This window comes from Rhinichthys klamathensis, unplaced genomic scaffold (genome assembly GCF_029890125.1).
Source record: "Rhinichthys klamathensis goyatoka isolate OS25496 unplaced genomic scaffold, OSU_Roscu_1.1 h1tg000039l_1, whole genome shotgun sequence".
Lineage (NCBI taxonomy): Eukaryota > Metazoa > Chordata > Actinopteri > Cypriniformes > Leuciscidae > Rhinichthys > Rhinichthys klamathensis.
The window spans coordinates 80,463-97,311 of record NW_026606586.1 but is presented as its reverse complement, the minus strand read 5'-3'; the positions used below and the strand labels follow the sequence as shown (position 1 = coordinate 97,311).

The 16,849-nt window shown below is 40.8% G+C and overlaps 1 protein-coding gene across 3 annotated transcripts in view; it reads right to left on the bottom strand.

Annotated features, from left to right (window-relative positions):
- The window catches only part of intu (inturned planar cell polarity protein), a 50,639-nt gene that overhangs the window by 25,942 nt on the left and 7,848 nt on the right, over positions 1-16,849 (bottom strand). For all 3 annotated transcript variants that reach the window (XM_056246443.1, XM_056246442.1, XM_056246441.1), the window contains exons 2-3: positions 9,822-10,390; positions 8,384-8,469 (exon numbers count right to left, since the gene is read on the bottom strand). In XM_056246443.1, the coding sequence (XP_056102418.1) occupies positions 8,384-8,469; positions 9,822-10,390 (655 nt within the window). The remainder of the gene's footprint in view (positions 1-8,383; positions 8,470-9,821; positions 10,391-16,849) is intronic.

The window sequence follows — 16,849 nt, the reverse complement described above, 5'->3', positions numbered from 1 at the left end:
TACATTACGGCCAATGCTAGTTCTTCTTATTATCAGTGAGGTCTATAATACCAGGGGCCGGTTTCACAAAGATAGACTTTGACTATGGCTTAGATATAGTAGAGAGTCAGACTTCAGATAGACATCTAAATCAGACCGTTGCACAAAGCACTTAAGACTCTGACTATCTCAAGTAGGACTACACTGCAATGCATTCTGGGTCAAATAAGACAATTTTCAAAACAAAAAACATGGCGGATCGAGTAAGCGCATTCAGCCGCTCAGTGCAGTTTACCCCAGCGGGAAATATGTGTTTGTTGGAGGAGTATAACACAGTTACATGGACATTTTACTTGGGAAATTTAGCGGAGAATGTAGTAACAAGAAGAAATGTTTAAATTTGGAAAGAGCCATTTTCCCTTTGCTTTTGGCTGTTTGTAGTGTAACTGATTGCCAAGGTAACAGAGTCTTAGACCTAAGCTAGCCTTAATTAAGTCAGTCTTTATTTTTGTGAAACAGTCTAACTTGCATTAGACTCGTCTATGAGCAAATTTTAGACTTGTCTAACACTATAGACCGGTCTAAAAGAGCTTTGTAAAACCGGCCCCTGAGATCTGTGATAGCATTCCCAAACTCAATGACTGTTGCTTGCCTGGCTGAAACTTGATGTAAGTATTATGTTTATTTAGATGTGCTTCCAAAAACATATAATATATATATATAAAAAAAAAATGTATATGATACTTACATTACTCAAAAGTTTGAGGTCTGTAAGATTTTTTAATGCTTTCGAAAGAAGTTTCTTATACTCACTAAGGATGCATTTATTTAATAAAAAACACAGTAATATTGAGAAATATTATTACAACTTAAAATACCTGTTTTAATATATTGTAAAATGTAATTTATTCCTGTGATCAAAGCTGTATTTTCAGCATCATTACTCTTCAGTGTCACATGATCCTTCAGAAATCACTCTAATATGATGATTTGCTGCTCAAGAAACATTTATGATTATTATCAATGTTGAAAACACTCAGGATTCTTTGATAAACAGAAAGAAAGAGCAGCATTTATTGAAATAGATTCTCTTTACTGTAACTTTTGATCAATTTAATGCATGCATAGATGAACAAGGCCCTGTTTACATCCGGTATTCAGATTGGTCAGCGTTTGGTCGATCGGGTCACTAGTGGGCGGCACTAGATCCAGCTGTAAACGGGTCTAAAGCGCTTCGAGCTCGTCCACTCTCAGCACTTCCAGAGGAAGATGAACACACACTCGGCCGGATTGCTTTCGCAGTGTAAACGCTCATGTGAGCGAATGTGTTCAAACAGCCTCAAAAGACCGTCTTCTCTCCGTCTGCTGAACTAATGATGAACGTCACGAGAAGAGGTTTACAGACGGGATTTAAACTCTGGAGAACACAAGATCGGTTTGAAGATGAAAAACGTATCAAACACAATGTTCTCTCACCATTCCTGATTTCTAACACACACTCACAGCGTTCGGCTGATCTTGTGTCTGTCAGAGCAGAAACTAAAGCTGATGCTCCGTATGTTTTTCCGGATGCATTCATATGTAAAAAGAATCCTACTGGTGTCAGTGTCCAAAGAAAGACCAGTGGACATGATGATTTTGTGCCTGTGGTGTAGTAACTCCTAACATTTAAAATGAACAAACACACAATGCTTACCTTACCATTTCATAAATCACCAGCCGAGACTCATTTTAAAATCTTGGCAAGCCTCAGGAAACCTCACAAGAGCACAGTTCCTCAACCCTAATATCATAATAGCCTCGCCTGTCCTTTTTTGTCCTATGGTGTAATTTGCTATCGGTTCTCGTCCTTTAATCACTTTCTCCCTCTCTCTTCTCCACAGGATAATGGCTCTTTTCCTGTGGCCTACAAAAACAAGCGTTACCGTAACCGCCGTCGCTGCCGTGGCGACAGAACTCTGTAATTTCAACATTCCATCCTCTCCCAGGCAACGGAGTGAACAAAACCAGCTTGAGAAGGGATCAAACGAAAACGCATTCTCAGAGAGAAGCAGCGTCTAGCTGTAGTTATAGAAAAACATAGAGTTGCATCAAAAGCAACAGCACATTCATGACTGTAGCATAACTGGTGTGAGGCAAGTTGCATGCCAAAGATGGAGTTAGGGCTTTGTTCAAATCACTAATGCTTTGCACATAGGGGTGTAACAATTTATTCAATACCAAAACGCATAAGTATGTATCGTGACAATCTGTATTGTGATGAAAATTTCTGTGAGATAAAATTCAAGTTTACAGAGTTTTAGTGTCAGTACTACATTAAACTACTATAATGTTGAATATAATGTATAATAATGCAATATTTGTGGGTCCTGATAATGCCAAATGTCTGATGTTACCAGTAAAAACACATTATTTTAAATATATCTAGTCAGTGAGAGAGTGCAAGCATGTTTGTCTATAATAATTCTGTATTTTCAGCTTCTTAATCATGAATATTTTTATTCGGGTGTCACTATTGTCCTGTGCATCGGGTTATCAGCATCAAGCCTATTCATTTACACCCACAATGTAATACCAAATTTAGCATTTTAATCAAAAGTACATTTTTTGTTAACCTTTTACCATATGTTTTTGGAGTGTCGCAATAATATCGTATCGTGAGTTCAGTATCGTGATATGTATCTAATCGTGACACGAGGGTATCGTTACACCCCTATTTAAACGCACTTTCCTATGTGAAGCACATGATTCTTCACAATTGTTGTCTTATTTTCAAACACCAGGGAAGGACACTGAGTTTAGGCGTGCATTCAGACTTCATACCGCTTCTGGGTTTGGGGTTTAGATGAAGTGTTTTGGGTTGAGATCAGTCAGTTGTAGCTATTGTGGCCATAAATGGAAAATTGTTGAGTTGAAATCCGTTTAACTTTACTAACAATTTGCAACAAACAACAGCCTCACTAACCCAAAATACTCACCAGCAGCTTACGACATGAGGAAACTATCAAAGCTTAATGCACATCGACAGTCAATTTGTCTTGTTTATGACAAGATTATACCGCCAATATTTCACAGAGCCCAAATTACGTTTAGCTCTTAACAATTTGCATTCGTTAATGTAGAAAATATTGTTGGCCTGGAGGGTTTTCAAGAAAAGAGCATTTACTCGCAGGCCAAGAGGCGCAGAGCAAAAACCAAAACCAATTTTAGAAAGTGCTCATCTGAAAACATTATATCTTGTTAAAAAAGTCTAATTTCAAGGCAGTTAAGTCTAATTAATCCCCTCAGTTCCCAAAACATGGAGTTGCCCTGATGTGCCCTCGGCGTTTGGGAGTTTAAGAGCTGAGCTTTTGTCTTACAAGTGGTGAAAAGCATCTGAGATTTCAATCTTATATTTACCTCAGGGTTGAACGGCTGTCGACTGCTGTATAGAGTGAAATAAACATTATGAGCCAAACATTTGTTCATTTTCATTGTTCAAGCTTTGTCTCAGTTTTAAGCATTTAGACTCGTTTGGAGCATTTGTTTCAGAACCTGGTGTGTTTTCTCCAAGCGGCAACCTTCCGGTCTCTCTCTTGAATCAAACACAGAAGTGAGTTAAACTGCAGTTCATCGACTGGCCACTAGAGACCGGCTGCAAAAGAGAGTCAATCCCATAGACTCCCATGTTAAAATGTCCAACTTTACAGCAGAAAAAATGTGTTTACAGCCTGGTGCAAAAAGTGGTTTTGGTCTATAGGGGTGTAACGGTACACAAAAATCACGGTTCGGTACGTACCTCGGTTTTAAAGTCACGGTTCGGTACGTTTTCGATACAGCAAAAAGTAAGAAATGCCAGAGAAATTTCCTATTTATTAAAAGAAAAAATATTTTTTAAATAAGTGTGAGTTTTCCTACATCTTGAAACTTTCAGGTTTATAAATGGGGGTCATCTTTGAAGGATGAACAAATAATGTTTTGGTCATCACATTAAAAATAACATTTAAATATATGAAGAGTTCAGATGCAAAAGCCATTTGAAATTTTCTTCTAGAATGATCATTTTTATCAAGCTTGTATATTTAAGTTCAGTAATTTCACTTAAATGGCAATGAAGATTACCTATTAATTGTCATTTGAGTGAAATTACTGAACTTAAATATACAAGCTTCATAAAAATGATCATTCTAGAAGAAAATTTCAAATGGCACTTAGAGGCGTTTGCATCTGAACTCTTATATTTATTTATATAATATTTGAGGTTTGAAGTGCTGGAAAAAGATGTGTGAAGTACTTGAAAGCATTTCACTATTCCAGCCAAACTGGTTACAGTGAGTGTTACTATATTAAATCCATGGTGAATGTTGCTGGTCTGTGGACGTAAAGTATTACTAGTTCATTCACGGCACAATGTTTCTCCTGGTTCCCACGTCAGCGCTGTTTGATCTAATAGAGATCTACGGTTAATAACGGAGAAATGTGAATGCTTCTCACTAGATCTCGCAGCAATGTTATTACTTCAGTGGCGAATTCAAATGTTTTCTTTACTGGATCTTAGCGCTGTGTTGTAACAGTGTCGCTTGATCGAGTCGATCGGCTCGCGCTGCACAGATGTTGCTGGTCCGAACTGATAAACGACCCGTGAAGCACATAATGAGTAACGCAGTTTCGTTCCGCTTTCATTACGCTTGCCATTTGATGTTGCGCAACGCTGTGGTGGTCGCGCCAGCGCGAATTTTGTCGGCAGGAAAAATGGTCCAAGGAATCGTTCGGTTTGAATGCGTACCGAACCGGAAGCATCGAACCGAAACGGTTCAATACGAATACATGTACCGTTACACCCCTATTGGTCTATATAGCTAATTTTGCCCTTCATGACAACTGTGAGGGGGGTGAATTTTTTTTATAACGCATCCGTTTAAATTATACGGAAGCCCTGAACCGCAACGTAAAAATAAATAAAAAAAAGCAGTAAAAAAAAAAAGCATTTTGAGATTAAAGTCGAAATATTTCGAGATTAAAGTCGAAACCGCAACGTAAAAAAACCCTAAAAACAAAAAACTAGCATTTCGAGATTAAAGTCGAAACATTTCGAGATTAAAGTCGAAACATTTCGAGATTAAAGTCGAAACATTACGATAATACAGTCTTCCATAGAAGTGTGTGCATTCATAACAGTGCGCGTCCACTGGCTAAGAGCGCGCGCGCGTGTGTGTGTGTGTGTGTTATCTGGGCTTTCAACAAAATTCTACACAGGTGCTAATCTACCAACAAGAATTGCCTATAGACGAGCGCACAGACTCGGTCGGAGTATCACAATGGTCCAAACTTTATGTGGCAGTGTTTTTTAAAGGGGGGGGTGAAATGCTATTTCATGCATAGTGAGTGTTTTACACTGTTAAAGAGTTGGATTCCCATGCTAAACATGGACAAAGTTTCAAAAATTAAGTTGTACGTTTGATTGAGTATTTCTGTTCTCAAAATACTCCTTCCTGGTTGTCACAAGTTTCGGAAAGTTTTTTTCGAGTATGGGCGCGTATGACGTCAGATGCGCCGGAATTTCCTTATACGGTCCTAAGGGGACTTCTCTCGGAAGGGCGCGGGCGCAGCTGTAGAGCGATAGCCGTAACCTATGCCCATCAAAGCGCTGTGCATCGGCTGCGCTCAATATGTCACCAAAGAAGTGTGTTTTCGGTTGCCAAGGCAAGACAACACTGCACAGATTCCCAAAGAATCAAGCGTTGAGGGACCAGTGGATGGAGTTTGTTTTTCCAGAACATCAACACAGTTGTGCAAGTGTTCTGGTTTGTTCCATGCATTTCCAGGATGATTTTTTTTATAAACAAGGCCCAGTTTGAAGCCGGATTTGCTAATCGTTTAGTTCTCAAGGATGGAGCAGTCCCAACACTAAAGGTTAACGGTCTTGCGTTGGAACCGCAGGCGGTGAGTAGAACTGCTTCAAATATCTGTGTGTGTCTATCGGCGTGTTAGCTCCGCCCACACGGCACGCCTCCACCCGCTCGGCTTTTTCCGGAAAGACTCGGTACAGCCTATCTTTCTTTTATAAATATAATAAAACTAAAGACTTTTTGGAGATATGATGGATGCTCTATAGGTACTCAAGATTAACATGAGATTGACTGAAACTGAGTGTTTCACCCCCCCTTTAAATGTTTTCGTGCTCGTCTAGGCAACACTATCTGGGTCGAGAACACAACAGTAACCGTTCTGTCTCCCTCTTCACCGTAAACACGTTCTGGATACATTTTATCATTCTGTATCCAATCATTTGGCAGGGTCCGGTGATTTCCTCAGATTTAATAACCACTAATGGTGGTTGAGGAGAGATTCTCTGATATGATTGTAAAGCGCTTTGAGTGTAGACATATGAAAGCGCTATATAAATGCCTCATTCATTCATTAATTCATTCATAAAGCTGGATATCTCCATCCAGTCTGAAAAGTGTTTTCCGGGTTGGTTTTCCTATAGGCTAAAGTCTATTCCGGCGCAGTATATTTTATAACGTCCTATAATGGTACCCTAATGCTGGTAGATTGGCACCTGTTGAATTTCCTTTTGTTGAAACAAAACACACACACACACACACAGTGTGAAACACTCGCTATATATACACTCACCGGCCACTTTATTAGGTACCCCATGCTAGTAACGGGTTGGACCCCCTTTTGCCTTCAGAACTGCCTCAATTCTTCGTGGCATAGATTCAACAAGGTGCTGGAAGCATTCCTCAGGGAGTTTGGTCCATATTAACATGATGACATCACACAGTTGCCGCAGATTTGTCGGCTGCACATCCATGATGCGAATCTCCCGTTCCACCACATCCCAAAGATGCTCTATTGGGTTGAGATCTGGTGACTGTGGAGGCCATTTTAGTACAGTGAACTCATTGTCATGTTCAAGAAACCAATTTGAAATGATTAGAGCTTTGTGACATAGTGGAAGTAGCCATCAGAGGATGGGTACATGGTGGCCATAAAGGGATGGACATGGTCAGAAACAATGCTCAGGTAGGCCGTGGCATTTAAACGATGCCCAATTGGCACTAAGGGGCCTAAAGTGTGCCAGGAAAACATCCCCCACACCATTACACCACCACCACCAGCCTGCACAGTGGTAACAAGGCATGATGGTTCCATGTTCTCATTCTGTTTACGCCAAATTCTGACTCTACCATCTGAATGTCTCAACAGAAATCGAGACTCATCAGACCAGGCAACATTTTTCCAGTCTTCAACTGTTCAATTTTGGTGAGCTCTTGCAAATTGTAGCCTCTTTTTCCTATTTGTAGTGGAGATGAGTGGTACCCGGTGGGGTCTTCTGCTGTTGTAGCCCATCCTCCTCAAGGTTGTGCGTGTTGTGGCTTCACAAATGCTTTGCTGCATACCTCGGTTGTAACGAGTGGTTATTTCAGTCACTGTTGCCCTTCTATCAGCTCGAACCAGTCTGGCCATTCTCCTCTGACCTCTGGCATCAACAAGGGATTTCCGCCCACAGAACTGCCGCTCACTGGATGTTTTTTCTTTTTCGGACCATTCTCTGTAAACCCTAGAGATGGTTGTGCGTGAAAATCCCAGTAGATTAGCAGTTTCTGAAATACTCAGACCAGCCCTTCTGGCACCAACAATCATGCCACGTTCAAAGTCACTCAAATCACCTTTCTTCCCCATACTGATGCTCGGTTTGAACTGCAGGAGATTGTCTTGACCATGTCTACATGCCTAAATGCACTGAGTTGCCGCCATGTGATTGGCTGCTTAGAAATTAAGTGTTAACGAGCAGTTGGACAGGTGTACCTAATAAAGTGGCCGGTGAGTGTATATGCACCATTATGAATGCCTGTGTGTGCGGCAATGTGAAACAATGGCAAGCACACACGCAAGGTCTACGGAAGACTGTATTCTGTACTCTCGAAATGTTTCACCTTTAATCTTGAAATGCTAGTTTTTTTTTTTTACGTTGCGGTTCAGGGCTTCCGTAAAATTATATTAGGCCTTAAAGTTCTGCATAATTAAGGGCGTGGCCACTTGAGTGACAGGTAGATTGCCGCTGATGTCACTACTAGCCGTTTGTCTGCAGTCTGTTAGCGTCACGTCACCTCGGCTAATCGCCTCTTTGCCTATTTTTGGTAATCCGGGAGTGACGCGCTGCCAAGATGGCGACGGCTGGCTCCGCCCACTTTGGGCTTCAAAAATGCTCTTCAGAAACCTACAGGTGACGTCACGGACACTACGTCCATATAATTTTTTTTACAGTCTATGGTTTTCTCCCTTAGTCAAGTTCATTTAGGCGATCGCACTCAGATCCACACCAAAAAAAAAATCGCGTGAACAAGGTGTCTCAAAAGATGTGTTTTCAAATGTATCCCAATTAATGTATATGTAGGCAAAAATGCACACTTACCTGTGTGGGACCCGGTATACAGGACAAAACTCTCTCGATGTTTTCTGAGGTGACGTCCACATCATCCACAGCAACCAGGGCATCACCTACAGAAAGCATGAAAGATATTCTACTCAAAGATCACAAACATCTGCTCACTGTCGCCTGATTCCCGAGCTTTGGTAAACTGTATTTCTACCATAAGATAAAAACAAACGCACATCAAACAGCACCTCCACCTGCCTCTGGTAGATTTGCACACTCTTCTCTTTGCGGCATGCAGCGATTTCCCTCAGTTATTTCAGATAAACGGTCTAATTGCTTTAGTATGGACGGGCGTTTGAGAAACAATCGTAAAAAGCTGCAGGGGAAAGAGATTTCGGGGTGGTGTAACCCGACTGGAATTTCTTTGGTCTGTGTCTGGGAGAGAGTGACTGCGGGTTCCCCTCGAATATCGTTTGAGTACATCAACGGAAAAATATTCATGGCTGAAAATTGAATAAACGGCTTTTTTGTTACTTCCAATCGTATGATTTCATTACCAAATGTGCCGGGAACATAAAACTAGAGTGTTTAACAGGCAGTTGTAAGAGGGAATATGAATAAACCCGACCACAACATCAAGCCACAGCTCGACTTTACAGTTTCATTACATCAACCAGACTGTTTTGAAGAAACCCTGAGTTCAAAAACTCTGAGTTAATGCATTGCTAGGATGGTTTTGAATGGATGCTAGGTGGTTTCTTACTGAACCAAGTCAACATTTTCTATGATATTCTGGTCTCTGGATTGGGTATCTGAAGTTCAGGAGATATTTTTGCATGTTTTACCAGCCACCAGCCAAATAACATACACTACCGTTCAAGAGTTTGGCATTTTATTATTATATATACTGTATATATATATATAAAAAACGAACACTTTTATTCAGCAAGGGTGCATTAAATGTATCAAACGTGACCGTAAAGATGTTTATAATGTTACAATAGATTTCAATTTCGAATAAATGCTGTTCTTTTCAACTTTCTCATACAATCCTGAACAAATATCATGATTTCCACAAAAAATATTAACTGTTTTCAACATTGATAATAACAATAAATGTTTCTTGAGCAGCAAATCATCATATTAGAGTGATTTCTGAAGGATCATGTGACACTGAAGACTGAAAATACAGCTTTGATTGCAGGAATAAATTACATTTTAAAATATATTACAATTAGAAAACAGCTTTTTTTAAATTTGTAATATTGGAAATATGCCAATATTGGAAATATGCCAATATTGGAAATATGCCAATATTTCAAAAAAATTCTGTATTTTGATCAAATAAATGCAGCCTCTGTGAATTTTAAAAAAACATTTTTCTTTTTTTTTTAAATCTTACCAACCTCAACCTATTGTACGTCTGATCATCCCTAGTAAAAATACAAGATGCTCCTTGTCTAGTTGTGCTTACCAATAAGAATCTCAGCACACTTGCTAGCAGGACTGTGTGGGACCAGACCATGGATGATGAGTTTTCCCTCTCTTTTCCCAGTATTTCCTCCTGGCCGATGGACGACCCCCAGCAAGGCCTCTAACAGGCCGCCTCTGTCCGGAGATGGAGGAGAGGCGCTGCCGAGGCGCTTCGGGTTCAGATACACACACACGTCCTTCAGACGCTGCTGCTGGACCACGACTCCAGGCTGCTGACCCGCTTGATTCTTCAGGATGGAGGTGGGATGCTGGGAAAACGCTCCGTCTTTCCCATCAGCGGCTTTCCTTTGAGATGGCCGCCGCTTTGGTCTCAGGATCTTGGTGAACTTCTTGAGTTTTGCTTTGGATTTGTTGCTGGAGTTTGCTTGCTTTTTACCATTGTCGGTGATAATCTCCGCCTCCTTTTCGCTGAAACGAACGTGATTGGTCGCAGCCGAGTGATTGGCAGATGCTCTGGCCAGCAGAGCTTCTTCTTCTCCCTCACTCAGCTCCAGGTAGAAGAGTTCACCGTTCTTCTGGACTTCATCCAGCCATTCCGGCTCTAGGTCACTGCGCCACAAAACAGAGGGAACATTAAAGAAGCATGCGATAATATCCAGATAATGTCTGAATGTCATTTGATTTCTCAGAACTGACTTTTCTGAGCCCGCCCATGCAGATCCTTTGGCTAAAATCAAGATGAAATATAGCTGCAAGCAGCCATTCCGGGGCCAAGCGCAAACGCAGACGACAAGACATGCCAACATGGCTGGAAGTTTCAGACCGACAGCAGCAAGGAGCAATTAAAGACATTCAAAGATGAATTTAGGCAAATGGCTAAAAAATCATATATACAGTAACTTTTAAGATGATTTAATGGATTATCACTTTCGACCAATAGGTGGCGCAGTTACGAAATCGATGTGATGTGGTCAGAGTGAGGTGACAATGACACATACAAAGTTTGGTGTCAAAATATCAAGGCATTGCAGAGATAAAGACTTAATAGTCATTTTGGCAGCATGTCTCAACTTTGCTGCTGCGGTATACGAAAACGGTTTCGTCTATCGTCACGAAATCCATAACTTTTAGTCGGCACGGTATGGAGATGACACGATTCGATTTTGGTGAAAATCGGACGAATGGTCTAGGAGAAGTTCGAAAAAGAAGGTTTTGAAAGTAAATAAAGATGGCGGACAGGAAGTTCGTCCAAATACGTCAAACTTGGTATCTATGTTCTCGGCATGACCCAAGGAATCTATTAAGACCAGTGTCATTACAATAAGCACATTTTTAAAAAAGTTATTAGCATTTTTGGAAATGTAATTTTAACTTTTGACCAACAGGTGGCGCTGTCTTGAAATCTTTTGAGTACCTTCAAGGCAAGGTGCTGGTAACAAATTCTGAGTTTCGTAATGTTACAGCAATGTGTTCATTAAGTATAGCATTTCACATCACAAAACTGCATTGAAATCAATGGGATTTTCATGTTTTGTTCTATTATAGCGCCACCAAGAGGCAAAATCCCACAATTTTTTTCATGTGTCCTCAGAGTGAGCCCCTACATCTGTGTGTCAATTTTGGTGAAGATATCTCGATTAACTTCAGAGTTATAGACATTTATGTGAAAAAACACGTAAAAAATGACCGCTACGTGACTTTGATTGAATTTTACGACCCCTTACTATCAATATTTTGGCATTTGGGCATTGGCGTATAGCTATCGACCTATGTTTCCAATTTTCTGACGGTGGTTTCGTCTCGATCGGACTAACGGTTTCGAAGATATCGGCAAATGTTTTTTAAGCGCTAAATCACAACGCTACACGAACCGTAAGTCGAAACCTAGCATATTTGGTATCTCTGGACTCGGCAACGATTCAGGACCTCAACGAGATGACTCCCGTGAAAATAAGTCAACCACAGCCAGAGTTATAAGCATTTGAAAAATAAATTTTACCACTAGGTGGCGCTGTTTCGAAACTTCTCAGGCTCCTTCAGGGCATCGTACTGATGACCCATACCGAGTTTCGTAACAATTCGTTCATGCGTTCAAAAAATACAGCATTTTAGCACATAATTCAAAATGGCCGACAGCCAAAATGGCAGATCTGGGAAAATTGGATATCAGTCGACTCGGCATGACGCCCTGAATCTAAAGAGACCACTTTTATGATTTTTGGACAAACCGTTCAGAAGTTATGAGCGAAAATAGCCGTTTTTCATATCTCCGGACCAGTAGGTGGCGCTGCGTCGAAACGCAGCATGTAGCCTCAGGTCATGCTTGTGATGACATGTACCAAGTTTGGTCTGAATACGATTAAGCGTTGCGGAGATACAGCCTTACGTCTGTTTTCGCAAGCGCTACGTAAAATTTGTTTGCGCGTTTATCGAAAGCGGTTTGACGAATCGACTTGAATTCCATAACTTTTTGTCGCCAATGCCTGGAGATGATCTGGTGCAATTTTGGTGAGAATCGGGCAAACCGTCTAGGACGAGTTCGCAAAAGTAGGTTTTTTGGACAATTCAAAATGGCGGCCATATTTTTATGACGGAAAATGACGTCATAGGGTGCGATCGAATCGTCATGAGCTCAGGAATCAGAGGAAAAAAGAATTTTGTTGATAGGCCAAACGGTTCAAAAGTTATTAGCATAATAAAAGTGAAACTTTGGACAGGTGGTGGCGCTAGAGGCAATGAGTTAGAGACACCAAAATTGGTGCAATTGATGTTGGGACTGTCCTCTATCAGAATGTCAAACCAAAACAACTTTCCCGCAAACGGTTCTATGGGCTGCCATAGACGCCCAGTCGGAAGAAGAATAATAATAAATATAGCTGCAAGCAGCCATTACCGGGGCCAAGCGCAAGAAGCGGCAACAGATGCCCTCATGGGTGGGAGTGGCAGACCAATTGCAGCAAGGAGCAATTAAAGACATTTTAAGATAATTTTGGGCAAATGGCTAAAAAATCATATATACAGTAACTTTTAAGATGATTTAATGGATTATCACTTTCGACCAATAGGTGGTGCAGTTACGAAATCGATGTGATGTGGTCAGAGTGAGGTGACAATGACACATACAAAGTTTGGTGTCAAAATGTGAAGGCATTGCAGAGATAAAGACTTAATAGTCATTTTGGCAGCATGCCTCAACTTTGCTGCTGCGGTATACGAAAACGGTTTCCTCTATCGTCACGAAATCCATAACTTTTAGTCGGCACGGTATGGAGATGACACGATTCGATTTTGGTGAAAATCGGACGAATGGTCTAGGAGAAGTTCGAAAAAGAAGGTTTTGAAAGTAAATAAAGATGGCGGACAGGAAGTTCGTCCAAATACGTCAAACTTGGTATCTATGTTCTCGGCATGACCCAAGGAATCTATTAAGACCAGTGTCATTACAATAAGCACATTTATTAAAAAGTTATTAGCATTTTTGGAAATGTAATTTTAACTTTTGACCAACAGGTGGCGCTGTCTTGAAATCTTTTGAGCACCTTCAAGGCAAGGTGCTGGTAACAAATTCTGAGTTTCGTAATGTTACAGCAATGTGTTCATTAAGTATAGCATTTCACATCACAAAACTGCATTGAAATCAATGGGATTTTCATGTTTTGTTCTATTATAGCGCCACCAAGAGGCAAAATCCCACAATTTTTTTCATGTGTCCTCAGAGTGAGCCCCTACATCTGTGTGTCAATTTTGGTGAAGATATCTCGATTAACTTCAGAGTTATAGACATTTATGTGAAAAAACACGTAAAAAATGACCGCTACGTGACTTTGTTTGAATTTTACGACCCCTTACTATCAATATTTTGGCATTTGGGCATTGGCGTATAGCTATCGACCTATGTTTCCAATTTTCTGACGGTGGTTTCGTCTCGATCGGACTAACGGTTTCGAAGATATCGGCAAATGTTTTTTAAGCGCTAAATCACAACGCTCCACAAACCGTAAGTCGAAACCTAGCATATTTGGTATCTCTGGACTCGACAACGATTCAGGACCTCAACGAGATGACTCCCGTGAAAATACGTCAACCACAGCCAGAGTTATAAGCATTTGAAAAATAAATTTTACCACTAGGTGGCGCTGTTTCGAAACTTCTCAGGCTCCTTCAGGGCATCGTACTGATGACCCATACCGAGTTTCGTAACAATTCGTTCATGCGTTCAAAAAATACAGCATTTTAGCACATAATTCAAAATGGCCGACAGCCAAAATGGCCGATCTGGGAAAATTGGATATCAGTCGACTCGGCATGACGCCCTGAATCTAAAGAGACCACTTTTATGATTTTTGGACAAACCGTTCAGAAGTTATGGGCGAAAATAACCGTTTTTCATATCTCCGGACCAGTAGGTGGCGCTGCGCCGAAACGCAGCATGTAGCCTCAGGTCATGCTTGTGATGACATGTACCAAGTTTGGTCTGAATACGATTAAGCGTTGCGGAGATACAGCCTTACGTCTGTTTTCGCAAGCGCTACGTAAAATTAATTTGCGCGTTTATCGAAAACCGTTAAGCGAATCAACTTGAATTCCATAACTTTTTGTCGGCACTGCCTGGGGATGATCTGGTGCAATTTTGGTGAGAATCGGACAAACCGTCTAGGACGAGTTCGCAAAAGTAGGTTTTTTAAACAATTCAAAATGGCGGCCATATTTTTATGACGGAAAATGACGTCATAGGGTGGGATCGAATCGTCATGAGCTCACAAATCAGAGGAAAAAAGAATTTTGTTGATAGGCCTTACAGTTCAAAAGTTATTAGCATAATGATTTTGAAATTTTGGACAGGTGGTGGCGCTAGAGGCAATGAGTTAGAGACACCAAAATTGGTGCAATTACTGTTGGGACTGTCCTCTATCAGAATGTCAAACCGGAACAACTTTCCCGGATACGGTTCTATGGGCTGCCATAGACGCCCAGTCGGAAGAAGAAGAAGAAGAAGAAATATAGCTGCAAGCAGCCATTATCGGGGCCAAGCGCAAGAAGATGATATCAGATGCCAACATGGCTGGGAGTGTCAGACCAACTGCAACAATGAGCAATTAAAGACATTTAAAGATGAATTTTGGCAAAATGGGTGAAAAATCTAATACATTAACTAAAAATATGATTTAATGGATTATCACTTTCGACCAATAGGTGGTGCAGTTACGAAATGTATGTGGTGTGGTCAGAGTGAGGTGGCAATGACACACACACAGTTTGTTGTCAAAATGTCAAGGCATTGCAGAGATAAACCCTGAATAGTCATTTTGGCAGCATGCCTCAACTTTGATGCTGCACTATACAAAAACGGGTTCGTCTATCGACACGAAATCCATAACTTTTAGTCGGCACAGTCTGGAGAGGATACGATTCGATTTTGGTGAAAATCGGACAAACGGTCTAGGAGGAGTTGGAAAAAGTAGGTTTTGACTGAAAATCAAGATGACGGACAGGAAGTTCGGACAAATAAGTAAAACTTGGTATCTACGTTCTCAGCTTGACCCAAGGAATCTATTAATACCAGTGTCATTTCAATAGCCAGATTTATTCAAAAGTTATTAGCATTTTTGGAAATTTTGTTATAACTTTTGACCACTAGGTGGCGCTGTCTCGAAATCTTTTGAGTACCCTCAGGGCATGGTGCTAATGGCACATTCTGAGTTTCGTAATGTTACAGCAATGCATTTGTTAAGTATAGCATTTTACATCACAAAACTGTATTGAAGTCAATGGGAATTTCATGTTTTGTTCTATTATAGCGCCACCAAGAGGCTCAGTCCCACCATTTTTTTTACGTGTCCTCAGAGTGAGCCCATACATATGTGTGTCAATTTTGGTGTAAAAATCTCAATTCGCTTCGGAGTTATAGACATTTATGTGAAAAAACACGTCAAAAATGACTGACACGTGACTTTGATTGGATTTTACTACCCCTTACTATCAATATTTTCGCATTTGGGCATTGTCGTATAGCCTATCGACCTATGTTTCCAAACTTCTGACGGTGGTTTCGTCTCGATCGGACTAGCGGTTTCGAAGATATCGGCAAATGTTTTTTAAGCGCTAAATTACAACGCTGCACAAACGATATGCTGAAACCTGGCAAGTCTGGTATCGTTGGACTCGGCAAGGATTCAGGAGTCTAACGAGGTCAGTTTTGTGAGAATAAGTAGGCCACACCCAAAGTTATAAGCATTATAAGCTATTGGAGAAAAAAAAATCACCACTAGGTGGCGCTGTTTCGAAACTTCTCAGGCTCCTTCAGGGCATCGTACTGATGACCCATACCGAGTTTCGTAACAATTCGTTCATGCGTTCAAAAAATACAGCATTTTAGCACATAATTCAAAATGGCCGACAGGCAAAATTGCTGATCTGGGAAAATTGGATATCAATCGACTCGCCATGACGTCCTGAATCTAACGAGACCATTTTTATGATTTTTGGACAAACCGTTCAGAAGTTATAAGCAAAAATAGCCTTTTTTCGTATCTCCGGACCAGTAGGTGGCGCTGTGCCGAAACGCTGCATGTAGCCTCAGGTCATGCTTGTGATGACATGTACCAAGTTTGGTCTGAATACGATTAAGCGTTGCGGAGATACAGCCTTACGTCTGTTTTCGCAAGCGCTACGTAAAATTAATTTGCGCGTTTATCGAAAACCGTTAAGCGAATCAACTTGAATTCCATAACTTTTTGTCGGCACTGCCTGGGGATGATCTGGTGCAATTTTGGTGAGAATCGGACAAACCGTCTAGGACGAGTTCGCAAAAGTAGGTTTTTTAAACAATTCAAAATGGCGGCCATATTTTTATGACGGAAAATGACGTCATAGGGTGGGATCGAATCGTCATGAGCTCACAAATCAGAGGAAAAAAGAATTTTGTTGATAGGCCTTACAGTTCAAAAGTTATTAGCATAATGATTTTGAAATTTTGGACAGGTGGTGGCGCTAGAGGCAATGAGTTAGAGACACCAAAATTGGTGCAATTACTGTTGGGACTGTCCTCTATCAGAATGTCAAACCGGA